Consider the following 27,347-nt stretch of genomic DNA (forward strand, 5'->3'; position numbering starts at 1 on the left):
CAGTGCTGTGGGGAGCCCCAGGTCACCCAGCTGGCTGCATGTGGGGGAGCGCAGAATCGAACCCGGCATGCCAGATTAGAAGTCCGCACTCCTAACCACTACACCAAACTGGCTTGAGTGAAGCTGAGGAGAAGATTGGCTTAAAGCAAAAGAAAAGTCATTTTGTAACAGATCCTAAATGCTGGAGAAAGGGATAAGTTTTCAATGGAAAAGAAACATTGTACCCTTTACCTTACTTTCTTCAGTATTGTGTTCAAACCATAAATAAAAGTTAACTCCTTTTTTGTTTAAGCTTGTAGGCTGTGTGTCACAGAGAAAGAAACACACATACGCACTCCATGAAGATCTCAGTCTGAGCTTTAGGGGAGGGTGGTATATAAATGTAATAAATGATATGTGTTTTAGAATATGAATGAATGGTGGCTGTGTGGGAATGGAACGGTGTTTAAGCCCCAACCCAAAAAGTCTGTGAAATGTTTGAGTGAAGGTAGTTATTAAAGGGGGTTGGTGTCTTTCTGATTGAGAGAGAGGACCTGAGAGGTGAAATGGTCATGGCTCTCTACAAATTTTAAAAGAGGCAAGAAGGGTATGATGGCCTGGCCTAGTTGTAATCTTGAAGGCGTAGGGAGTGGTAGGCACTCTGTGTGAGTGTAGAAGCAACAAGAAGCAACAAAACACTGTATAATTAGGCTGGAAAGTAAATATAATTTAATGGTTAAAGTGTTGGAGTAGAGTGGGAACCTATGTTTAAATCCTCACCATGAAGCTCTTTCTTGCTGGAAGAAAGAAATCTCCTGCCCCACAAGCAGGTTTTGCCTACTGGCATTCCAGCAAATAGCAGAAGAAAGAGACAAAATTTAAATTGCCAGTGACAATCTCATTACATAATTTCCAGGCAAATCCAGAAATAACATTATGGCTCTCTAGGAAACATTAGGACAAACCTCTGTGGTAAACCATAGATTCCTAGAGATGATTGATATCACTTCTGGGTTTTCATGGATGTGATGTCATACCACTGCCACTAATGATTTTAAAAAATCGTCTGCGAGCTGCTGGAGAGCTGGACTTCTTCTCTAGGAATATGATTTTACCATAGAGTTTCTGGTGATCCTACACAGCACCCAGAGATTCTTGGAGATAAGTCAGGGTAAAAATGCACTAGATAGGTGATAAGTGTGTGGGACACACACACACACGCTAAATATTGGTTTTTCCATAAGGACCTTGGTCATATGTTTGTAATAATCATTTTGCCCTTTACATTCGTAGCTTATTTGATGTGGCACAGAAATGCCGTTCTGACAGAGATTCATGCTTTTAGTGACGAGGTCTGCCTTTTCCAAATCTCATCATTGTTGTTGTTGTTAGTTGCAAAGTCGTGTCTGATCCATCATGACCCCATGATGATCCTCCAGGCCTTCCTGTCCTCTTACCATTGCAGGACAATGATTCTCCAGGCCTTCCTGTCCTCTACCATTCCCCAGTGTCCATCATTACGAAGGGGTAAAAAATTGCTTTTAGTACCTGGCAGCTAAAAACAAGTTCTGGAGGTTCAGGTCGGCCTGTTTGGCTTGCTGAGGTTCACATTGTTGGGGTTCCAATCAAATATACCCTTCCCAATTGAGCTCTATTAGCTAACGCAGAGTGGCCTGTGTTCCTTGGTTTGTTTGAAAATTGACCTAATATGTATATATGTCCAGCGCTGCCGTTCAGACATCTAAGCGTTCCCCATTCCTTTGACAAACATAAGCCAAAGTGCTTAAGGACATCTGTTTATTTTATTTCTTTAATGAGAAAACCTTCCATCTTCTTCCTGATTCAGCTGTGTTTATTTACATTTTGTTACTCGTCTGTGCAGGGCAACCTGGGACATTGAAAAACCCTCCATGGCCTACTAGCAAGTAACCTGCTTAGGAAGAATGAGGAAAGGCAGAATAAGGCCCTTCCTAAGGAAAACATAGTCCTTTGGAATTCTATAAAATAGATTTTCAAAATAAATACAGCCTAATTCACTCAGTTGATGGCCAATTAAGTCAAGATGAATACAATTTAGGAAGGATTTTCTGAGGAAGTAGGGTTTTTTTAACCTACTCGAGGCTAAATATTGTATTCAGTGCCCTGTAGGTTAAATAATAAAAGCATTTAGTCATCATAGGCAATTTTAAAAGACTGCCATTTGTGAGATATCACTATATAATTTGTTAGTAGAGCTGTACAAGGAACCTGCTTTTTTTGTGCAGTATTTGTCTAACTTTTGAAACAAGAGGGACTGCGGCTCTTGTGACAGGACAAGGTTGTAGGACACAGAGACCTCCGTTGTCAGAAGGACTGCTAAGCCTGCATTGCTGACAGCAGACTAATTAGACTCTTTGGGGTGCTTAGGTCCCCTCCATGTTTTCCTGTCATGTTTCTGCTTTTTGTTGCTATTGATACTTATTTATTTCTTTTAAATACCACCTTTCTTCCATTATTAAAGACACGGGTGATTCCTATAAAGGAAATGCTTAGTTTTGGAAAGCTTGTTTGTATCTCCAACTATATCTTGATTTTCTCCACTTTTTCTTGCCCCACTCCCACCTGAGCAAGCATCCTCTTTGGCACCTTCAAAACCAACAAAGTTTAATTCTGGGTAGAAGCTTTTATGTGCATGCCCACAAATCTCTCTTTAACTCTGTAACCTCTATTTCAGGGGTAGTCAAACCGCGGCCCTCCAGATGTCCATAGACTCCAATTCCCATGAGCCCCTGCCAGCGTTTGCTATCAGGGGTTATGGGAATTTTAGTCCATGGGCATCTGGAGGGCCGCAGTTTGACTACTCCTGCTCTATTTAATCTCTTTAATTTTGAATCTCTAAGTATATATCTGTATTTAATTTTGTAACCTCCTGCAGTAGGATTCTGTGACTCAATGGAGTCCTGTCCCCATTTTGTAGTGAAGTCAGAGAGGGAAATGGAGCAAGCCTGATTTGGCTGTTTTATACATCAGAGGTCAAAGAGACCCAAATTCTCTCTTTTTAGACACTCCATACAAAGCAATGAGGCTCAAGTTTTCCATCTCCCTCAGCATAGTAGAGATAGGAGTGGTCTTTTGGCCAATGGCAAGCACCCTTTCTACCTCGCACACTGAAACCATTTGCTGTTTATCGCTTTCTGTCGCATATGGTTTTCATGACAAATTTTGCAATGTACCTAGGAAAACTGAATCATAGAAGAATCATAGAGTTGGAAGGGGCCATCTAGTCCAACCCCCTGCTCAACGCAGGATCAGCCCTAACCATCCTAAAGCATGAATGAGTAAGGCAGAACAATTCATGAAAAATCACTTTCCCCATTGTACTTACGGAGACCTTAAAATTGTTTTATCTATTTTGTTTGGTGTAGTGGTTAGGAGTGCGGACTTCTAATCTGGCATGCCGGGTTCGATTCTGCGCTCCCCCACATGCAACCAGCTGGGTGACCTTGGGCTCGCCACAGCGCTGATAAAACTGTTCTGACCGGGCAGTGATATCAGGGCTCTCTCAGCCTCACCCACCCCACAGGGTGTCTGTTGTGGGGAGAGGAATGGGAAGGCGACTGTAAGCCGCTTTGAGCCTCCTTCGGGTAGGGAAAAGCGGCATATAAGAACCAACTCTTCTTCTTCTTCTTCTTCTTACTATTAAAGCTCCAGTAAAGTTATGCTTGGCAAAGGTTGTCTGCACTGGGTGTTTATAGTTGCTAAATAAAGAAGTGGGCTTTTTATATTATGATTAATACGGCTGATCAGAAGGGATGTATAAAGAAAAGATCAGTTTTTGGGGTATGCAGTCACATAAAAATACTTAATTAAAAAAGAACAAAACACTCGGAGTCTGGTGCCATTTTGTCTTGCTGGTGTAGTAAAGTGTGTCTTTTAGACTGCCGATTAGAACTTCTCTTTGTCCAGACTTGTGGTTCTGCCTTCCCTTTATGACAGGACCCGGCTGCTTTTTTCTAGTTAATACAAGCAAACAAACTGGTCCCCATTTCCAGGCGTTTCCAAGTAATTAAACCAAATTAAAACCATTAAACTCTTTCTGTAGTGACAACTTCATTATTAACAGCTAACCACAAAGAGGTGATTTAACTTGGAAGGTTCTCAATTGAGTACTAATCTGCCTTTCACCTCTGGCTGACACTTCCAGAAGATAACCCCCCTCCCACCCCCTTCCCCAAGAATAGAAGTCTGACAAATATGCTTAATTAATGCTTTCTTCCTGGTGGAAAAGTCATTATTTGTTAACTGCATAAACAAGAACTTGGCAGGGGTGTAGAAAGTCTTGATTGTTTTAAGAAAATAATAGATGATGGGGGAGGATTTATAAAAAAAAAATTGCCATGTTCCACCCCCCCCCTTTTTTTTTAAGTAAAGCTAAGAGATGTACAAATATATTACGCAAACATTTAGAATGTCAGATGAGTTGGCGCAGGGGTAAAAATGGAAGGGTACTTCAGTCCTTCCTCTTCACTTAATGGCATACAAGTCTTAACAGTTTGCCAGCAAAGACATATGTCTGGAACTGTGAGTGATTTGGAACCAGAAAGGGAGGTAAGAAAGAGTGACTTGGACTTGAACGATTGCCAAAGATAAGTCAGACTCTCTAACTTCCTTTTACAATTTCTGCAAGAGCTACAAAGGAGGAGGTAACTGGATGCAAAAGCCCAGCCAACAAAAACTGAAGTAGCTGCAGGTGGTAAAGAAAACACATTGTGTGCCTTAGTGTACACTTTAAAACAAGTATAAGCAAATGTTTGTCTTTAAAGAGAAATAAACTTTTTAAAAAGCCATGGTTTCAGCAGCCCAACGATTGTGTTATTTTGGGAGAGCAAGCAGTGATCTTTACTGGTAGCCCTTCTTCCATGCTTCACATCCCTAGATATCCACGGGATAAATAAGCCCCTCTAAGGTCAAGCAGTGTGAACCACACACACTACACATGCTTGTATGTGGCAAGGAATAGAGAACCTGGGGTAGGGTGCTGGTTACCCCCATGGCCTGTGGTTTTCATGCACATGATCTTTGGACTGGTCTGAGCGGTGTGTAGAAGAAACACACAGGGGATCTTTCTGGGAACTCATGATGGCTCTGAGAGATTCATATGGGTAGTTAGTTCCTTGTTCCTGGGAGACAGTGTTCATAACTGCTACAAAACCGACATATAACTGCCCTCCAGTGCTGCATGCTTAGCAGAGTCTTAAGCAAGAGAGATTAATGGGCAAGTACTTCAACCTAATAAACAAGCATAGTTTTGTGTAGCAAAACGTTGCCATGCCTTGTGCTTTTAGCAAAATCTTTTCTGTCATTTCATACAATTTATTTATGAAGCATATAATTGATATGCTGACTTTCCACAGGGAGAATATACCAAGGTTAGTCCACAGGAATAAAAAACAGACAAAATACTATGTCAAATAATGTGTTATTCTAAAATGCTTATCCACAAAGACATGATTGACATGGACCTATCCAGAATAAAATCCTGACACCCGGCAATAAGATCTGTGCAGATTCTGCAATGACAGCATTTCAATGTAGGGTATGAATGGTTGCAAACATGGATGAAAAAGCATTTTATTTCTAATTCTGTGGTATGTCCAGTTTGTGATTCACCACATCCTATTGTGCTCCATGTTTCCAGGATTACTCCCAATGGACTATGTTACGCACTGAGCATATGCTGGAACGTTCATAAGGCTAGATTCTGTATACACAAGAATGTAAGAGCAGCTGTGCTGGATTGGACCAATCATGTTGTTGGCCCAGCACCCTGTTTCAGCAGGCCAGCAATATGCAGCTGATGGCCTCCAAGTCCACAGTGCTGGCCAAACTCTCACTTTGTTGTTGCTCCTCCTGCACTGGTATTCACAATGTTTCTGAATCTGAACATGGAGATTCCATGTAGTCATCATGGCTAATAGCCATTGGTAGACTTGACCACCAAGGATCAGTCCAATCGCCTTGTAAAGCCAACAGAGCTTGTTGGCTCCTATTTCTATAACTGAATGGGACAAACTAGACATTGTACTTAAATGCAAAGCTGCTGCCAAAAATTGCAGTCAGGTGTTTAGTTTCCCTTCTCTAATTCTGAGTGGAACTTAATGAATTCATTATGTTCTGCTCATTTCCTGGCTTGTTTTGGCAGAGGAGTGGCCATGGCTTAGTGGTAGAACCTTCAGTCCCCTGTACCTCCATTTAAAAGGGCCAAGCAGTAGCAGATGTGAATTACCTTCACCTGAAGAGCTGCTGCCAGTCAGAGCCGACAATACTGGTCTTGATAGGCCAGGCTTTCTCAACCAGGGTTTTGTGACAGCCTGGGAAGGGTTGGGTGACAGCCTGAAGAGGTGGGAGTTAATTAATTTTTAAATATATTTTAAACATTTGTTAAACTTTTATCATCAGATATGACCATATATGGACATGTCATCCTGTTTCCCCCCCTCCCAAAATGACCAATGATGGACCTGGAGGGGGTGGGATGGGGAGGGACCCCAAGTGGGCGTGTACACAACTTTACCAACCATATCCGGCATACATGTGCCATGTCTGGGGTTTCTCAACAACTGAAGAATGCGTCAGGGGTTTCTGAACAGTAAAAAGGTTGGGAAAGGCTGTGATGGACCAATGAGATGATCTGGTGTAAAGCTACTTCATGGGTTCATAGGACTTCATCATGGGGAAGTGGGGAGCATAGGGAAAGGGGTAAGCTCTGCTAACCATTACATAGGGGGGCGAGACAGAGACCATGTTTAGTGTTAGGTCTAATTTGGCTGTCAGATACAACAGCCAGAAAAGCCTATCTAGGTCACAGGGAAATGTCAGTAGAAAACAAATAGAATTCTAAACCAACCAAGGTATTTGCTTGGTTTTTGAAAGGGGTGGTTAGGGGTCCGGATATGGACACACGCAGCTCTGCCCAGGGGATAAGCTTGGGTTTTGATTGGCATTAAATGTTGAATTTTAATTCGAGTGACTAATTATGTATTACACTCCAGCTTCTCCCCCCTCAGTATGGCAGAATTCCCTTATAAATATATTTATTCCAACAGCAAAAGGTTACGCTACAAAATCAAACTAAATTCAATAGAGACGACTTAAAATAAATTTACAAGAACATTTTGATAGCTGTGCCTGCAGTGATATAATAAATTATAAAGAGCAGTGCCCTGGGAACCCAAGACTAACTGGAAAAGCAAAAGGAAATTAAAATAAAAAGCTCCCCAGAGCTGGTCCGGTATGAAGCTAATGGAAATGAAGCTTACTGAACTCACAGGCGATGTACTGATAGGAAGCTTTCCTTTTCATTTGGAAGCACTGGGAAGGTAGTTTCTCTTTGTCCAAGAAAGTTTGCAAGGAAACGGCAAATAATACTGGGCCGGAACGCAATGTTAGGAATGAACCGAATATGGAAGAGTCAGGATATCAGCCTTAATACAAAGTGCCAACTAGTCAATGCCGTTGTCTTCCCCATAACAACCTATGGATTCAAAAGCTGGACCATGAAGAAGGAAGACAGGAGGAGAATAGATGCCTTTAAATTATGGTGTTGGAGACGAATGCCAACATGATAGTTTTAGAGAGGAGCAAACTCGCTAGAAAAATCATTAATGCTCAGCATGGTCAGCAGCAAAAGCAAACGTGGTCGCCAAAGGATCCGCTGGCTTGACACGGTCAAAGCCGATACAGGGATGACCATGAACTAATTAAAAGAAGCAGTCAGAGACAGGCACATGGCAAAGACTTTCCTATAGAATTGCCGAAGGTCGGATGTGACTGAACGGATAACATCATCATCAGGCTTGCACTCTGAGGGAGAAACAACTCGTCTTTCTCAGGAATTCGAAGAAGGGCCAATTTGACCTCTTTCTTACTGGTACTCTGGACTGCCCTAATCTGGATAGCCCTGGATAGCCTTTTCTCATTAGATCTTGGAAGCTGAGTCAGCCCTGGCTAGTATTTAGATGGGAGACCCTGAGGAATAACAGTGTTGTGACGTGGAAGCACACAATGGCAAACCACCCCTGAACATCTCTTGCCTTGAAAATCATATCAGCTGTGATGTGAGGGCGCTTTCTACCACCACTGCCTACTATTCCAGGTCACTTTCACCCCTGTTTGCACCATATCTGAAAGGGGCTACAGTTAATGTCACTGGATCCCAATTTTCATTTATATAAAAAGGTTTAAGAACATAAGATGAGCCCTGCTGGATCAGAACAATGGTTCCATCGAGTCCAGCATCCTACCTCACACAATGACCAACCAGTTTCTCTCGAGGGCCAACAGCAAGACAGAGAGGCCGAGGCCCTGACCATTCGCTCCTGGCTCTGAGATTCAGAGTTTTAGTGCCTCTGAACATGGAGGTTTCCCTCAGTAACCATGGTTCGTAGCCAGTAATAGTCCTGGGCCTATTCTGCACATAATAGATAATGCACTTTCAATGCACTTTAGAAGTAGATTTTCCTGTTCTGCACAGGAAAATCCAGCTGCGAAAGCACATTGAAACTGCATTACCCTATGTGTGCAGATTGGGCCCTATTGTCCATGAATCTTTTAAAGCTATTTATTCCTGTGGCCATTACTATATCCTCTGGCAGGGGATTGCACATTTTAATCACTCTTTTAATCACTACATTCAGCTTGGTGTAATTGTTAAGAGGGGTGACTTCTAAACTGGAGAGCCTGGTTTGATTCCCCACTTCTCCACATGCAGCCAGTTAGGTGACCTTGGACTAGTCACAGTCCTGATAGAGTTGTTCTTATAGAGCAGCCCTGTCAGAAGCTCTCTCAGCCCCACCTACCCCACAGGGCATCTGTGGTGAGGAGAAGGGAAGGTATAAGCCGCTTTGAGACGCCTTCGGGTAGTGAAAATCAGGGTATAAAAACCAATTCTTCTTAAGCATTTCCTTTTGTCTAGCCCTCATGACTGTAGGGATAAGATTGTATTGGCAAAAAAAAAATACCTAAAGGAGTTGCGCATTAATTTGCTTTTTTGTCTTTAGTGCTCTGGAAAGGCTTGTTGGGGGAGGGAAAGTGAACAGTCAATTGGCAGCCATTTAGGCCCATTATGCACGGAGTGGAAAGTCTGCATTCGGGGTGGAATGGCGGCGGGTAAAATCACCAATTATGCACGCTGCAGGCGGCAACCGGGTGTAGAGTCAACTTATGCCGCCGAAAAAGCCTCATTAGCGAGATGCGGAAGAAAGTGGAGCTTCCTGAGACCAGGCCACAACCAGAAGCGGCTCCAGAGTATCTGTGTGCATAATCGGATACTCTGGGTTTTGCCGCCGTTGTGTTCCATCCCGTGCATAATCGGTTTCCTTACTTCTTCCTCCTCCTCGTTCTCCATGCCACCGTTTCAGCGGCCGTGCATAATAGGCCTTAGTGATACTGAAGAAGGATGGAAGTCGGCTGTGAGTGGATGGCTTTCTCAGGATGGCAGTTTTTGGGAGCTCTTGCTGCTTCATTTAAACACAGTTTGTCCACTGTGATGCCTTTTGTATGAATTGGGAAGAAAGAACTTGACTTGTTTTGTTTAGAGAAGATGCAGTGAGCTAGCACAGTTCCACAGGGCCTGCAAAATGGAGGTCTTCCACCAGGCATTTGGTTGAGATTGACTGAACCAGCAGCATCCACCGGGGCCCCCCAAACCCCTCCCCACTAACTGAACTGGCCAGCCTATGGGATCATAGTTGACAGGTTAATAGTGTTACCACCAGTGATTGGAAAGTTGTTGAAACCACTGTTGTTACTGCTGTTTTGTTCAACGTTGTTGCTGAATTGTATTGTACTTACTCCTCTGTTCTGCCATGTTCTATGTAAACCACCCTGAGCCCCAAGGGAGAGTGGTATATAAATAAATACAAATAAATAAGAAAGACATCTGTGAGTGCCATGGATGGGGAGATGCATCATTTGTATTCATATATATATACTATTTCACATAAGCATAAAGAAATGGATATTATGGGTCTGAGTTGGCACTTGGGAAAGGGAAATGGAAATGTATGAGACTGAATCCTATCAAAAAGTACAAGCTGTGAGAACCTCTTGCATTTAATTGGGCAAAACACTTGAGAACTAAAAGTGGACCACAGAGCTTTCAAAAAACCATGTTTAGATCTGAAAGCCAAACAATTAGGAAGTCGGTTTTGATATGCATATGACTGATATGGTCAGGGATTTGGACTTGTGACTTTTCTCCCGCAGTACACTTAATTAATGAAATTAATTACTCAAGATGATATGAGGAAAGGTGTCTGATTATGAATGATGCGTTTTTTTTCTGGAGACAGGAATAGGAAATGAATTGTAGCCAATATTATAATGTTTTACAAAACCTCATCTGAACAGCTAATAATTATGGACAGAAAAAAATGTTTAAACTGCTGGTATGTTTTCTTTGAAACAGGACACTACTACATCTGTCAGGATAGGCCTCATGATGGAAGAAATGATTTTTAACCTTGCAGATACGTACTTGTTCTTTAATGACCTGGAGGTAAGTGATGAAGTACTTCATTCTATATCTTTCCTTTCATCTACCTGTGTCCATTTGGGAAGCACGTTTTCCCATTTTTGTTGGTTGCTGTGGCCAGTGAGTAAAACGACAGTGTAACCCTAAAGAGAATTATACTGAAGAGTACGAATTCTGTTCAGGACTACACTGTAGCTGTGTGAGATTGTTTTCAAATCACAATCAAAGGCGTCTTGCATGTTTCTTTATGCTGTGAGTATTATTTGACAGTGAAGGACAAGTTGCAGTACGAGTTTTGAATTTATGAAGTTTAATAACCGTTAGTCCTATTTCTCCTTGGATTTGCAACTTGATTTTTATTGCGATTTATTTTTCTATCCTACCTCCCCATAGGGTCAATATGTTCTACACCCAAATACACTCAAGATTTTTAAAAAACACAATAACTTTTTTAAACATTGCAGTCTTTTAAAACTTCACTCAAACACGCATGTAAGGAACGTGATAATACGGCTTTTGGGGTTATGGGCGTTGAACCTAATCTGTACCAACTAAACTGTGTCCTATTTTAGTGATTTAAAAAAGATTTCAGAAGCTTTGCAGAGCCAGTATTACATTTAAACATATACTATAGAAGCAACTAATATTTTGTCAGTTTTGTGAAGCTAGTTTGACCCAGGTTTGCACTTAGCTTCAGCCCATGTAGAATCAGTTTCCAGGAAACCACAGTTCTGCTTGGATGACTCTTTAGTCCAGGGGTAGTCAAACTGCAGCCCTCCAGATGTCCATGGACTACAGTTCCCATGAGCCCCTGCCAGCATTTGCTGGCAGGGGCTCATGGGAATTGTAGTCCATGAACATCTGGACAGCCGCAGTTTGACTACCCCTACATTAGTCCCTGCAGAAACAGTAAAACATTCCTTCTGAGCAGTCAGTGTAGTTCTTAAAGCCTGAACTGAGGGAAGCTACCAAAGTTCAAGCCTGGTTGGAAGAGAAGCGAGAGCTATCATAGAGTTGGAAGTGGCCATGCAGGCCATCTAGTCCAGGGGTAGTCAACCTGTGGTCCTCCAGATGTTCATGGACTACAATTCCCACGAGCCCCTGCCAGCAAATGCTGGCAGGGGCTCGTGGGAATTGTAGTCCATGGACAACTGGAGGACCACAGGTTGACTACCCCTGTTCTAGTCCAACTGCCTGCTCAATGCAGGATCAGCCTAAAGCATCAAGGATAAGGATCTGTCCAGGATAAGTATAACTCTCTGGTATGGAATCTTTTCTGCAAGGCTGCCTCTGATGAATCACTGGAAAGGGGAAGCATACTGTATATGCTCAGCATTTACTTCTTGACTGTTCCAAATATTTCAGAACTTGAGCCCTGACACAAGCCCCAGGGCTGAGCCCTGCTACAAATCAAGTCTGTATTTGTACATCAGCTTTCCCTTCATCCAGTAGATATTATCATTCTACAGACCTTAAGGGCTGTGTAGAACATCGTTCTCTGTTTAACCGCCTCCTGTTTTGTACTCTCAATTTATTGGGGCCTTTTTGGATTAAGAAGAGCCCAGGAAAATAAAATCTGTCACTACCGAGAGTAGGAATATTTATTCATAAAATATGTCAATCATCTAAGACCTTTCATTCTACTTAATTGATACCAAGCATACCGCAATAGTACCCTTACTTACTATTCCTTCTGCCCACCATAAACAGGTGAATTTTTACATTTAGATTCATGATGGAAAATGTTTCGCTGTGTGAAAATTTCAGATCTGGTTATGGCCTGTGGTTAATAATAACTTCATGTATTGTGGTTAACCCTTTAGTATGCTAACAGCAGTTTTTTTACCATACTGCCCTTGAACAGCTGTTATCAACTTTTAACTCAGAATATCAGGATTTTGGGGGGGTGGGGTATACCACTTTTTGTTGGTTTTGCCCAGGCAGATCTTTCGGCTCTACTGTGGAGGGCCCCCACCTCAGAACCTATAATCAATATCAATCAACAGACTCCTATAAGCAACATATAGTTCTTGTTTCTCAGTGGAACAGGCTTCCTCGGGAGGTGATAGGTTCTCCATCTTTGGAAATTTTTCAACAGAAGCTAGATAGCCAACTGACAGAGAGGCTGATTCTGCGAAGGCAAAGGGGTGGCAGGTTACAGTGGATGAGCGATAGGGTTGTGAGTGTCCTGCATAGTGTAGTGGGTTGGACTAGATGACCCATGAGATCCCTTCCAACTCTCTTATTCTATGATTGTGTAGTAGCTAAGGTCTTAAACTAAGATTAGGGATACCCAGAATCAAGAAACCACTCAGGATAAACCGAAGGAGAGTAGAATGATGTAACCTGCTCCTTGGGCACCTTGCGATCAGGGGCAAAGATAAAAAATGTAATAAATAAATACCTTAATATGGTGAAAGGAATGACAGGCACAAAGTCTTCAATTCTGTCACAGAGCTGTATAATGGCTAAACTCAGTTATGAAATCCGCTAACTGAAAATAATTAAATGAGATTACTACTTGTGAAACTGGGAAAATTGTAATTGATTTGAATTTGCCTTATTAGCTTATAGTACTGGATTTTATACTTATATCTTACACCCATATGATGGAAAGTGACTTATGGTGACCCTCTTTGATTTTCAATGCAAGAGGTGAGCAGAGGTAATTTGCCATTGCCTACTTCTGCATGGGGATCCAGGACTTGCTTGGTTGTCTCCCATCTAAATACTAAGGAGGTTTGTCCCTTCTAGGCTTCCAAAAGCAGATGATATTAAGCTAGACTGGGCTATCTAGGTTGGGGCCACACTCATCTATGCATTTAATCATTCTAATCAGAAGGCACTAAAAAAGCAATGAAGGTTTTGTTTCTGGGCTCTGAATCCCCCACCACCTTTTGCTCCTTTTACTCATTTCTTCTAAGAGTGCATCCCTTGCAAGAAACATGACCAGAAGGTGAACGTTTCTACTTCCTTACTTTCCAGCTTAGATTTCTGTGCAAATGTCAAATGTCTTGATTGCCTAACATGGGTGAACAGAATCCTCTGTACTGATACCAAGTAGAATTCACTGCCTCGTTAATCCAGGAGTTTCACTCTGGAAAATTTCAGACTCTTATGTTACAGCCAAACCCAGGCGTTAAAAGGTTGCTTGTGGGGGAAGTGGGAAATCCCATGGATAGGAAATCCTGGAGAAGTGCTCTTGTGTACTGCAAAATAAATCATTATTATTAAAAAACACACCTTCAAAATATGCCTTGGTTTTCGTGAAAATTTAAAATGAAAGAGTAAGCTTTTCAGCATGCAAAGGACTAAATTTGAAGGGATCTCTATAGTGGGATGTTTCTGTGATCAGTATCACATTGCTAAACTCCTATGTTCCAACTATTGCTTTGCATGCTGAAAAATCAGTGCTTCACATGCCGAAAAATTGTTTGTCAGCTCAGTGCCCTTGAAGGGATTTCGTTCTAATTGTTTTGAACTCTCTGACAGCATTCTTCCTGGAATCCCTGAAAGAGTACATTTGCCCCTGTGTATGTGGCCTATTCAGAGCCTCTTGTGGCGCAGAGTGGTAAGGCAGCCGCCTGAAAGCTTTGCTCATGAGGTTGGGAGTTCGATCCCAGCAGCCGGCTCAAGGTTGACTCAGCCTTCCATCCTTCCGAGGTCGGTAAAATGAGTACCCAGCTTGCTGGGGGGGTAAACGGTGATGACTGGGGAAGGCACTGGCAAACCACCCCGTATTGAGTCTGCCATGAAAACGCTAGAGAGCGTCACCCCAAGGGTCAGACATGACTCGGTGCTTGCACAGGGGATACCTTTACCTTTACCTTTATGTGGCCTATTCAGACACTTGGGAACAACTGAAAGCTCCAAAAATGGTGAATCCCTCTTAAATTGCTTATCAGATCTCCCATAGATCAGGTTTCAGTGTGAAGAGCATTCTAATGAAGGAGGACTAAGTTTCAATTGCAAAGTACTTGGATTGTGCAGACATCCATCCAAAAGCAAAATCACTGTATCTGAAGGAGCAAAAATATGCTAGTTTATTATATTGTGTAAACATTTTATTTCATTAAGTCCATCCTATTTCATCTGGGAAAAACCAATTCTGTGCATCGTTAGCAGAACAGGTGACATTTTATGACTCATGCTATGTTGCAAAAACTGTATAATGCCTTTTATTGGAACCAACAAAAATGATACAAAACAAGTGAGCAAGACTGGATGTTTAAAGGAGGAGAGAGAAAAAATTATGTTTCAGGTCATGATCTATCTTGGTCCTGTACAGAATGCCAAGCAGATTTGAGTAGATAAAATTGGGGCCGGGTTAGACTAGTATCAGATTGCAGCTTTTGACTGACTGTGAAGAAGAAGACAGTGCTTTCACTTGATAATACATAAGCAGTTGATTGAGTGGAATAGAAGGGTCTCTTAAAAGACTAGAGGTGGGGGAAATCATAGTAGCTCTTACAGTGATTATTTTTTTCACTTCTGCATTCAACTCTGCATCACAAGCTGATGTCTGTTCAAAAAATTCTTCTGTATTGATTTTCCACTCTTCAGTGTTCAGCATGCTTTCAGTTCATATTTTTCCCAGTTTTTAAGAGTGCTATTGCCACACTTTTTCCAATCTTTTTATCCCCAGGATAGTTATTCCAAAGCAGAAAACAGATTTTTGGCCTTCACCCATCTTCTGCCTATGGGAGGTGTGCCTCCCACTTCTGCTCTACCCTTAGTGATTTGGGTCCAACCACTTTGAAGTTGCCAGTGAGAGCCAGTTTGTACCTGTGAGAGTCAGTTTGGTATAGTGGTTAAGAGCTGTGGCCTCATTGATTCCCCACTCCTCCTTCACATGCAGCCAGCTGGGTGACCTTGGGCCAGTCACAGTTCTCTCAGAGCTCTCTCAGCCTCACCTGCCTCACAGGGTGTCTGTTGCTGGGGAGAGGAATGGTAAGTGATTGTAAGCCACTTTGAGACTCCTTCGGGTAGGGAAAAGCAGGATACAAAACAAAAAAACCCAGCTTTTCTTCTTCTACCTTCTTCAAACTGCTTTTAGTTTCCGCTAGCCATCATGTCTTTCATGAGAGGATAAGCTCCATTTGAACTGAATCAGCATGAACAATTTAGAAAAAGAAATAAAAAAAAAAACCTTTAGGTTTGGCCAATTCTGTGAAGGCGAAAAATGGAACCAGCAACCTCCTTATTTTCAGCCACACATCTTCCCAACTGAGCTTTTGACTGTATTGGAAACCAGGGCAGAAAAACACCATATAAAGCCTTTACCTCAGTAGACATTCAATTTCTTAAAAGAAAGGAAATTGACAATATATGAGGGGAAGCGGGAGAAGGAAGAGGACAGCCTGAAGCCGTTATGATCTCCCAGCGTTTCTCAGGCACTGCTCTGAGGCAAATGTTGGGAGGAACATTGTGGGGAGGGGAAGGAGAAGGCCGCCTGCAGTCCTTGTGTCTTTCTCAGCCTCCACTTTGTGAGCCATTGTCAGAAGAAGTGTGAAGTCATTAAATGGACTGTTTGTATGTGAGTTTGTTGGCAGAAATGGCTGCCTAGGAGTAAATACAACACACAGCTTGAGGAACCACCTTTGTCTTAACATCAGCACATCCAAGGTGACATTGACCAATTAGGAAGTTTATGCAAAACACAACGTCCAGCCCCCACATCAAACAAGATCCAATTCTTCTCATTTTCTGATTGGAATCCAGAACATATTCTCCACAAATTCAGGGAGAGAAATCAAAGAAAATAGATCTGTGCAGAGTGATCACACAAAAATCAAATTAATCCATGTCCCCTTGAGTAGTGTAAAATCAAGAGTAAGCTATGAGTACAGAAAGGGCCTAAGAGTGTTGGACTAAGATCTGAGATACCCAGGTTCAAGTCCCCACTTATGCTATGGAAGCTTGCTGGGTGACATTGGGCCAGTCACACACACTCACCTGAACCTATTTCACAGAGTTGTTTATACGGGGACAAAGTGGAGAGGAAGAAGTAGAGCTGGTTTTTTTGTATCTTGCTTTTTACTAATGGTTACTAATGATATGAATGTATACCTGCAAACCCTTCTACAGCAAATGCAGCCATCCTCATTAATGTAACTTGGGGACTAGAAACTTGCTTTGTTGAATTATGGTGGATGCACTAGATCAGGGGTAGTCAACCTGTGGTCCTCCAGATGTCCATGGATTACAATTTCCATGAGCCCCTGCCAGCGAATGCTGGCAGGGGCTCATGGGAATTGTAGTCCATGGACATCTGGAGGACCACAGGTTGACTATCCCAGCACTAAATAACCACTCTGACATCTAAATTCTGCTGTCTTCGAAGAGATGACAGCCACAAAGAAAACTAATAGCCCTGATGAAGGTAGCTGCCTGTACTCTCCACTCCATATCAAAGTCTGCAGTCGCAGAACTAAAAAGTGTTCCGTTTACTCTGCTGCTATAGGATCTTGCCCCAGCCTGGGCCTGCCATTTCCTTGTCTGCTCCTAGGAAGCTGAAGTAGAGGAAAGAGAAGTATTTTCTCTTCAGTCTCTTCTGGGGTGTTGTTTAATTTGCTTAAACAAACCCCAGATAATGATTAGAGTTAGATTTGCATGAATGTGTCAGATCTGGCATTTATGCAAAGTAAATACATATCCATCCAAGGAATGTTTAGACAGTTCTAGTTTGCCTGTGAATTATTGTCTTTTCCGGCTTGCTCTCCAAGAGTGTACTGGATTACTTACCCCTGTAGACTGCTTGGCAAATGTCAGACATCCTTAGTTCAAAGAACGGTACTGATTTTGACGTTTAAGGCCATCCATGGCTTGGGCCCGGCCTATCTGAGTGACCACTTGTCTGCTTATGCCCACTGCAGGGCACTCTGCCCTGTGGGTACTAATCTGTTAGTGGTCCCTGGCCCCAGAGAGATGTGCCTGGCCTTGACCTGGGACAGGACCTTTTCAATCCTGGCCCCAACCTGCTGGAATGAGCTCCTTGGAGAACTGAGGGCCCTGACGGAGCTGGCAAAGTTCTGCAGGGCCTGTAAAACAGAGCTGTTCTGTCAGGTCTATGGTTGAGGCCGAGTTAGCAAGATCAAAGGGCCCCCCTCAGGCTTTGCTATAATATCTCGCACACCCCTTGTTAGACAACTGTGGGAGGTAGGAGGGATCTTAGTAATTTTTGGATTAATGTTCTTTTAGGGTTGAGATTTATGTGGATATTTTTATATGAACCCACCTTGAGTCCCAGGAGGAAAGTAGGCTATAAATTTAATAAATATTAATAACTCTGAGACAGGGTTCCCTTTTAGCCCTTTGGTTCAGCAGACCTATATTGTGCTGTTTTGCTCCACTCTGCCTCTCAAACAGGAGCAGTTCTTTTAAAGCATCTATATGTCGTTGACCTCCATTTGGTCCCCTTCCAATGATTCCCCCGGTTTGTTCTGAGACTTCCCAAACCTGTTTTGCTCCAGTCTTTCTGAAAAAAAATCATAGATCACGTCTGCACACTAAGGCGACTGGAAGGTGCAGATTTCCAAACCTCTCTGCCACATCAGCGCCATTCTCCCTCAGTATCCCCTTATGAGTATCATTTCCCCCTTCCCTTATGGGCCTCTTGGACTGCTTTTAAAATTCAATCTGTAGTTATTGTATCACTATAAAAAAAATCTGGCCAAGAAATCCTGTGGTGGCACAAGCATAAGATTCCCGACACTGCTGCCGAAAGTACTGGGAAATTTTGGCAGTGGTGCCTGAGGAGGGGCAAACTTAGGGAGGATGTAATATCACTTCTCAGTGACACTGTATGCCTTCTTCCCATAGTCTACGGCAGGGGTAGTCAAACTGCGGCCCTCCAGATGTCCATGGACTACAATTCCCAGGAGCCCCCTGCCAGCGAATGCTGGCAGGGGGCTCCTGGGAATTGTAGTCCATGGACATCTGGAGGGCCGCAGTTTGACTACCCCTGGTCTTCACCACAGAGATTAGGTAAAATTCCTAGAGCGTCCCTATGTTTGAGCCTATTTTCTCCTGTGGGTGGGGGTGGGCTGACGAGACGCCTACACATAGCAGTGGCAAGCATGAAACAACCCCTGTGAGGACTGTGTTGCTACTGCCTGTAGCTCAACATTTGCAGAGGCAATGAGTGCACAACAGGAGTTGTTACCTGTGAAAATAGTGGAAATCTTGCTGAAGGGCTTGCTGCCTGAAAATCAAAGAGAAATAATGATTTAATGGGTTTTAATGGTATCTATTACTAGGAATCCAGGTTTCAGATAACACCCCCATCCCTCAGGAAGAGACAGAGGGACTAAGTGAGAGAATTGTTTGTTAGAACTTAGAGAAACTTCTAGAAAGCAGTGTCCATGGAAGCTGTATCCTTCTTCCCAACTTCCCACTCTTCCACTATTATGATTGCTCTTCAGATGAACCTGATCAATTCCCCTGGAGAATGTGGTTGCTTTGAAGGGTGGATTCCATGGTTTTATACTCCAGTGAAGTCCCTCCCCTCCCCAAACCCCGCCTTCCCCAAGCCCCACCCCCAAAATCTCCAGGCATTTCTTAACTGGTAGCCTCATCCTGACTGTGGTCCAGTATCTGCCTACCTACTTTCGCTGCTTCTTTCCTTTCTTACTAATGATATTTGCTTTGATTTAAAAGGAGGGGGTTGTTCATGCCTCTCACACACCTTATCATCCCAGAATAAATGCAGTGAAATAGATCAAGTGTCACTTAACAACTCTCCCACGGTTCCAGAGCAGACAAGGCATTTGAGATATGTGAGAAGACTTTCAAACTGGGAATTTCATTGGAGCAGTGAATGGTGGGGAGGAAGGGGTGTGTATTCCTTTCCCCCTGCAGTCTATTTTTTCTAATCACAGTGGTCCTTCTATTTGTTTTGCTTTCCCTCTCCTTTTTTCCCTGCAAGGAGAAATACAGCTGCAAAGATGATAAAAATGGTGCATCTGGGAATGCAAGGCACTTTTCAGCTATGCTCCAAACAAATATCCCCTCAACCACTGCAGCTGAACTTTAGGCATTTCAATGCAAAGATGGTGGGGTCATAGGCCTCCCCACGCCCCATATAGTTTGGCCCAAAGAAATGCAAAGGTATAGACTCCCTGGAACAGAGACAGGAAGAAAAAACAAGCAGACCGATAAGATCTATGGTGTTCAGTCAGCCGATGCTGAAGTATGCAGTAGCACCCCCAAGTGGTAATTGAAGGGATGATCAAATCTGTCATAGAATCATAGAATCATAGAGTTGGAAGGGGCCATCTAGTCCAACCCCCTGCTCTACGCAGGATCGGCCCTGTTCATGTAAGGTCAATTGTACTTTAAGGTGTACAGAATAAAAGTGAATGTGCTGTATGCAACAGTAGTGAGGAGAAACCAGGAAAAGCAGACAAGTGTGCTGTCTGCCCATATTGGGTCCAGGTGCCAGACAGCAATTTGTTGTAACCTACAGGGAAGTGGTAGATTCCACCAAGAATGGTGGCAATGCATATTCTGAATTTCTTTGCCCCCTGATTACATAATGGTGTTGGCTCTTTATACATCCAGATTTGTGAAGTGACAGCAGTGGAGCATTCTGCAAATCAAACCAGTTAACCATGTTGGAATCGGATTAGCGGTGAAACAGGAAGGTTATGTCGACATTGAATGCCAGAGAGGTGTAGTTAAGTTTGCCACCTCTACTGCCCACCACTGCACTAAGCAGCAGTGGGAGGAGTTTTTTAAAGTCAAGTTTTCCATAGAGTTTCTGGTGATTCCTAGAGTCACTCTTTGTCACTTCCAGGTTGTGACATAGTACTAATTCCATCCACGCCTATGTCCCAACCCTAAGCCCTCCTACCAGTTGTAAGGCTTGGTCTGGCAACTCTAAGACTGTTTACGCACTGGGAACTTCACTGCCTCAGCTCCCATGCAGGAGCACAAATCGGGGGCAGATAAGGCGTACCAGGCCAAATGCTCCCCCATGTGGGTGCAGGAAGAGGTGGGGCAACCTGCCACGGCTAAAACTCTAGCCTGCAGCACAGCATGAAACCTCGAGTGCGTAAATGGTCAAAGTGTAGTGGTTAGGTATTGGGCGAGATCTAGGTTCAAATTCCCACTAAATCATCCATTTCACTGGGTGCCTTTGGCCCATTCACACTCTCTCGGGGCTATTCTACCACAAAGAAGCATTGTGAGGATTGTGTAACTGGGAGAGTCTACCTCTGCTGCTCCTGTGGTTGCTTTAAGATTAAAGCAGCAAAAACCCTATACCTCTTTTAATTTTATTTATTTTTGCCTTTATACCCCCACCCTTCCCTGGATACTCAGGGAGCTTACTAGAGGATTAAAACACATAAAAATTAAAATGAAATATCAAGGTTTCAGAAATTTAAAAGAGTAATCAATATTAAATAACTAAAACCAGTTATTTTCATGCCACCCCCTTCCTCAAGTGAAAAAAGAGGGGGATGAATAATAAAATCAGTTCAGATGGAATTTAGCTGAATGGACTATGGACAGGGAGGCCAGCAAGCTACTTTCAACACAGCTGGCTGCCATTTTTTAACTCTAGGAATTTTTAACGTCAAAATACACTTTTATGTTCCCCCCTCTCCCACCAGAGAGTAAATAGTAACCTTTTGATGTGGCTTTTATCTTAAATTAATTGGACTGATCTTAAAGAGAATTTAATGTATCTTGTATGTATTTGGAATGTTGTAAACTGCTCTGAGCTCCAGGAAAGGGTGGCATATACATCTGAAATAAACAAAACAAGCTATGAAGTTGTTTGTAGGCCTCAACCATAGGCCTGGTGGAACAACTTTGCCCTGCAGGCCCTGAGGAGCTGTTTAAGGTCTCCCAGGGCCTTTATCTCATTTTGCAGAACATTCCACCAGGCCGGGGTCGGGACCAAAAAAAGCCTTGGCATGGTTGAGACCAGCTGAACTTCCATGGGGTTAAGGGAACTTCCTTTTTGTCATTCAGCTTCCATCTATACCAGGGGTAGTCAACCTGTGGTCCTCCAGCTGTCCATGGACTACATTTCCCATGAGCCCCTGCCAGCGAATGCTGGCAGGGGCTCATGGGAATTGTAGTCCATGAACATCTGGAGGACCACAGGTTGACTACCCCTGATCTATATGACCCCCCACAAACACACACTTACATTTTTGTTCATGCCGGTTCAATGATCCTTGATGTAGCCTTGGTTGGTTGTTAGAGACCCTCATCCCCTCTTGTTCACCAGTTTGATCCTTTAGAATAATAAAGATAGACTACATGTAAACAAAAATGCAAAAAAGTGACGCTTATGTCGGTTGTAGAACATGACTTTGTTAAATGTACACCAAAATGAAATATTGTGTATATACACATGTACATTCATGCGTGTGCATGCCCAGTGGGAGTTCACAAATGTAGTACTGCACCCGGAACACCCTGTTGACAGCTCGGTCCCAGATTGCAGCAGAATAGGTTACTCAATCCAGGATGTAAGAGTACACCATTGGGAACATGCCAGAAAACTGACCATTTTTCACAGTATTTGTTAGGAGTTCTGTCAAATGAAGGAACATAAAAGCCTTCAAGTTTCTACTTGTTTCTTAGTAACTTCAGAATCTTCCTTCCACATTCCGTGAAACCCAGAATTTTTCTGGAATAGAATCTGATTTATTTGGGTTTATTTGCACCAGTTTACCTTTGCTCATCGAAGCAGATAATTTCAGAGGGCAGCCATGTTGGTCTTCAGTAGAATAGCTAAATTTGATTCCAGTAGCATCTTAGAGACCAGCAAGATTTTCCAGGGATAAGCTTTCAAGAGTCCTTTATCTTGTATCTAGTGAAGAGAGCTTTGACTCTCAAAAGCTTATAGCCCGAAAATCTTGTTGGTGCTACCAGACGTGAATCCAGTCGAACAAATGGAGAAGTGATCTGAACATTACAGTACTATGGCAAAAGCTGTTGGAGAAGATGAGAAATGCTACAGGTGTCTTAATCAATCACACGACCAGAATGAGATGTGCTACTCACAGAGCCCTTTGAGGTGTCCGTGTATCACTTAAATCTAACAGATGTGGAGTGTGGCTTTTGCAAATGTCCTCATTACCAATTTTTAGTCAAGCAAAACTGGAGCTTCCTTCTCCAGCCACCCAGATGTTCACATCTTCCTTCCCCACTCTCCAAGGTCTCGAAAGCAAAATCTGCTAGAATGAAAAATTAGTCTGGTAACTAAGTACTGTAGTAAAATATGGTCTACATTCTTGCCTTGTCCGGCTTTTGAATGTTTTACCCAGTAATACGATAGTGTCGGTCGGCGGTGGACTATGAGGTAGCGTCTCGCTAAGTGTCATGGTATTTTATTAAGTTAGAAATGTGATCGCTACTGTTGTCAAACTTTAACATACAGAACAATTCATTCACAAATGAGAAAAGCAGATCCCCCCACAAATGCCTTTCCCCTGACATAATTGCGCAGCACAACACAACTGGAGGGGAGTGGGGCAGGACAATATCATTCCAGCGTGGCTCTCACAATCTGCGTGTACAATGGAGGGTTTATTTTTTTTTCCCCCCATCGTTTGAGAAAAGCATGGGAGCATGCGAGCAGCAATCTGCTTTTAATTCTGCTTTCTCAGGCCGTGTAGAGAAACTGAACGAGGAAGGAAGGAACTAAAGATATAACTATCAGTATGGAATTGGCCCTTCAGCTTCGTCTATGGGAAGCCTCCCTTATAACATACATAAATAAAGCAACATCTGCATCCCTAACAGGATTTCCCCCCATTTTTTTAGATAGTCTTTTTTTTAAGGACGCTGTAACAGACACACCTTTAAATAAACAGATCTCAAATCTTCTTACATTTTTAAATAGCAGCCATGCGTGAAGAGGCATTCTCTTCGGACCTCCCTGAGTGGGAAGGCAGAGGTTTAACCCTTTTCCCATTTTCTGGAGCTGAAAAGATCCCTTCTCCAAGTAGTTGGAGGAAAAACCGGCAGCATGCAAACAACCTGTATGATTCTCCCCAGTGGAACAAATATCAGTTTGGGGTGGGAAGGATGAGGACAGTTGATGTTAGGAAAAGGTCGTGAGGGAAAAGAGTTATCTCCTCCCAATCTTCACACCACACAGGCCATAATCTGAATCGGACCCTCTGCAGTTGTTTTTTGAGTAATAAAAATGCCCTAGAGATTCACAGAAATTTCTGGCATCTTGTCCAGCTTTTTACATTTTCTGTGATATAAATCCCACCTTCACTGTCATGTCAGATACTGAAAATGTATGTATCAGACTTCCCAATGAAGAATTTGGAGCTATGGCAGAGCACAGTAGCCCTGACACATTGACAGAAAATGTAGATTGGCACTTAAAGTTGTGTTCAGTCGGCAGTTACGTATGGCCTTACACAGTATCTGTCAGCTAGGTAAAGATTTTTCATAGCTGATTCTGCCTTCAACTAGTTAATTGATTAAATTTAAATAAATATATGCCACATTTAGAAATCTGAAGAAGCTCATTAGCTTCTGCCAGGCTTGGCTGGGTTTCTGCTAGGCAGCCTGGTTTAAGCTAGACACGGGTAATGGGGGGGGGGGTACATACATACCTCAAAACTGCTACGTTCCATTTGGCAAGACAGACATTCCTAGAACCCCTGAGGCACTGAGTGGGAAGGGTGGAGCAGGAAGGGAGGGGGTGAGGGTTTTATTCTGCCACCAGGTAATTTGGTTAATTTGGGGATTTACATTTTGTAATCTTCTGAATTTTATCTGTAGGGTTTTATTTTCTGACTGTAACTCACCACGAGATTATCTCCGATAGCTGCAGGATGTAAATCGAATGAATGAATGAATGAATGAATGAATGAATGAATGAATGAATGAATGAATGACACATTTAGAAAACTGAGGTAGCTCATTAGTTTCTTCTGCCAGGCTTGGCTGGGTTTCTGCCAAGCAGCCTGGTTTAACCTGGACTGCCCAACAGAGCCTGCCAAATGAATTCCAAGGACATTTAAAGGTCTCGCTGTCCCCTTAAACATCTTCTACAAGCAAGAAGTTCACCCAACAAGCATTTAAAGGGGCTGCCGTTTTGGATAGCCAGAATTCAGATCCAATGTATATCTAGCTGAAAGAAAAGCTGGAAAATATTGATAAAGTATATTTTGTCTAATTTTTTGGCTTGGATATACCAAATGCACACCACTAGTTGGGATCTCTTCCATTCAAACAATAAAGAGCTTGGAAGGTAAGGCATATTTCTTAGGAGCCAAGCTTCAAGCTGATATTCTATTATACTATCAAACTAAATTAAACTATAATTTCTTCATAACTGAGAGAGAGCGAGAGAGACAGCCCAAGAAATTGGGGATTTTTTTACAGCCATCTTTTCTGCTTTACTATGACAATCTAGGAGGCCATACCTAACAAGGCGAGATTATAATCCCCAAAGACATCTTGGAAGCCAAGAAAGCAGAAAAGAAATACTTCCTCTGTGATATTATCGCTACAAACCCACAGTGGCTAATGAAACAGCAGAAGCTTCAAGAAACAGAACAATACAGGTGCCCCGTAAATTAAAACCAATACAGATTTAAAGCACATATCTGAAAACCAGTAGACAGTTAAAAGAGCATTTGTTGTTAGGTGTGAAGTCGTGTCCAACCCATCACAACCCCATGGACAATGATCCTCCAGGCCTTCCTGTCCTCTACCATTCCCCGGAGTCCATTTAAGTTTGCACCTACTGCTTCAGTGACTCCATCCAGCCACCTCATTCTCTGTCTTCCCCTTCTTCTTTTGCCCTCAATCGCTCCCAGCATTAGGCTCTTCTCCAGGGAGTCCTTCCTTCTCATGAGGTGGCCAAAGTATTTGAGTTTCATCTTCAGGATCTGGCCTTCTAAGGAGCAGTCAGGGCTGATCTCCTCTAGGACTGACTGGTTTGTTCGCCTTGCAGTCCAAGGGACTCGCAAGAGTCTACTCCAGCACCAGAGTTCACCTTCCACCAAATGCACTCTGGAACAGGACACCCACTCCTGAATGTAGTAAGCAAAGGTGCCTGCAGTACCCACTCTAGGAGGCCATTCCAGAGGCCTATTGCAGAAAATGTGTAAAACAAACCATCTAAGTAAGGGTACCACCAGGAGAAGGCTACCTGAGAAACACAAGAAGTACACAGGTATATACTGGGAGATGCAGTTCAAGAGTTATGAAGGTCCTAAGCCATTGAGACTCAGTATGAACTGGGTCCAGAAGCAGATAGCCAACCAACCAATGCTGTTGAGCCAGTTAGAGAATAGAAATTGTACTTGAAGCAGTAATGCCAAGGATGCTGATTAGAAAGGATCTGTGCCACATGGCAAACTTCTCTTTATACTATGTTGGTACAAGACATTATACTTTTGTAATGTGTTATTGTAAAATAATTGCCGCTACCAAATTGTCCCCTCGCAATCCCGAGTTCAAATTTCTTCTGTTTTGAACTACCATTCATACGCAACAGCCAACGTTATGGTTGGCATCTCTGGATATTTGGCTATTACAATAAGTTAAGCTTTACTGTTAAAGTATGCAGTTGTGTGTGTTGGTTTTTCCTAGCAGTTCCTGCTCAGTAAAAAAGAAAGGCTGCAGGTTTGGGCTTATGAACTATTAACAAGAACAATGGTTTCCTGTTGAAAGACAACAGTGTTGCTTTCTGTGTTCCATGCGCTGCCTCCGATGAGTAAGAAACAATTTCCCCTTAGGTGGATAAAGAATTGTATGAGTGACCTCATTCGTTGTCTGTTTAAGCACATAATGTTCGTGTTCTGGGAATACAATATCTGAAATTTTGCTTGTAATCTGATTACTATAATTGCTGGGGAATCTTCCTTCGTCTTGGCTTCTGTTGCACGAAATCTCTCCGTTGTTGTTTTTACAAAGCAGTACTGACTTCCTGTCTGATTATTTCTGGAAATGTTTTTCAGGACTGTGACCAGATACACATAGATGACGTATCATCAGATGACAATGGGCAAGATTTAAGGTAAGGCACTTTCTGTTCTGCAGTGCCCAGTGCGAACAGATCATGTATATTAATATCTGGAAGTCTGCTAGCAAAATTCATTAATGTCTTACAAATTATGGCAATCATGGGACATTGTGATGTTCTAGCAGTGGCACAGTACTGTGTGTTTCATGTACAGAGTACATGACAGCGGTAGGTGAATCCTTGAGGCAGCCTTATACTGAGTCACACCACTGGTCTATCCAGGTCAGGGTTGTCTGCTCTGACTGGCAGCAATTCCCCAAGTTCTCAGGTGGAACTCTTTCATGTTACCTGCTATCTGGTTACATTAAACCTGAGATGCTGGGAATTGAACCTGGGACTTCTGCATGCAACTCTCCCATTTCCATTTTGGCTGCATTTAACCACAGAAAAATGTTAAGGGAATTCCCATCATATCCCAGAATGCTCTTGTTCTGTCCAACAAATGCTTATTTTTAAAATAAATCTCCTGATTCCAGGCTTCGATTCTGCATGCGTTATCTTTTGAATACTACCAAATTAGTTTGGTAACATGTTACCATGTTAAATTGGATTTCATGCATACGATATAAAATTGTTCAATTCTTCCCAGTGTGGGACCCAAAGTGGCTTACATAATTCTCCTCCATTTTGCCCTTACAACAACCCAGTGAGGCTAACCCAGTTAGGCTGAGAGGGTGTCTAGGCCAAGGACAGCCAGCAATCTGTGATTCAAACTTGAATCTCCCAGATCCTAATCAAACGCTCTAACCATTACACCACTTTGTCTCATTTCATCACCCCAATGATGACTGAGAGTATATGGCACTGATGCTACAGCTAATTGACATGTTGGCCACG

At 42.7% G+C, this 27,347-nt stretch overlaps 1 protein-coding gene across 6 annotated transcripts in view; it reads left to right on the plus strand.

Annotated features, from left to right (window-relative positions):
• EYA2 (EYA transcriptional coactivator and phosphatase 2) overlaps positions 1–27,347 on the plus strand; it is a 151,734-nt gene that overhangs the window by 109,705 nt on the left and 14,682 nt on the right. For all 6 annotated transcript variants that reach the window (XM_077335537.1, XM_077335536.1, XM_077335534.1 and 3 more), the window contains 2 exons: positions 10,427–10,516; positions 26,446–26,504. In XM_077335537.1, coding sequence (XP_077191652.1) covers positions 10,427–10,516; positions 26,446–26,504 — 149 coding nt within the window. The remainder of the gene's footprint in view (positions 1–10,426; positions 10,517–26,445; positions 26,505–27,347) is intronic.

Source organism: Paroedura picta, chromosome 4 (genome assembly GCF_049243985.1).
Source record: "Paroedura picta isolate Pp20150507F chromosome 4, Ppicta_v3.0, whole genome shotgun sequence".
Classification (NCBI taxonomy): domain Eukaryota; kingdom Metazoa; phylum Chordata; class Lepidosauria; order Squamata; family Gekkonidae; genus Paroedura; species Paroedura picta.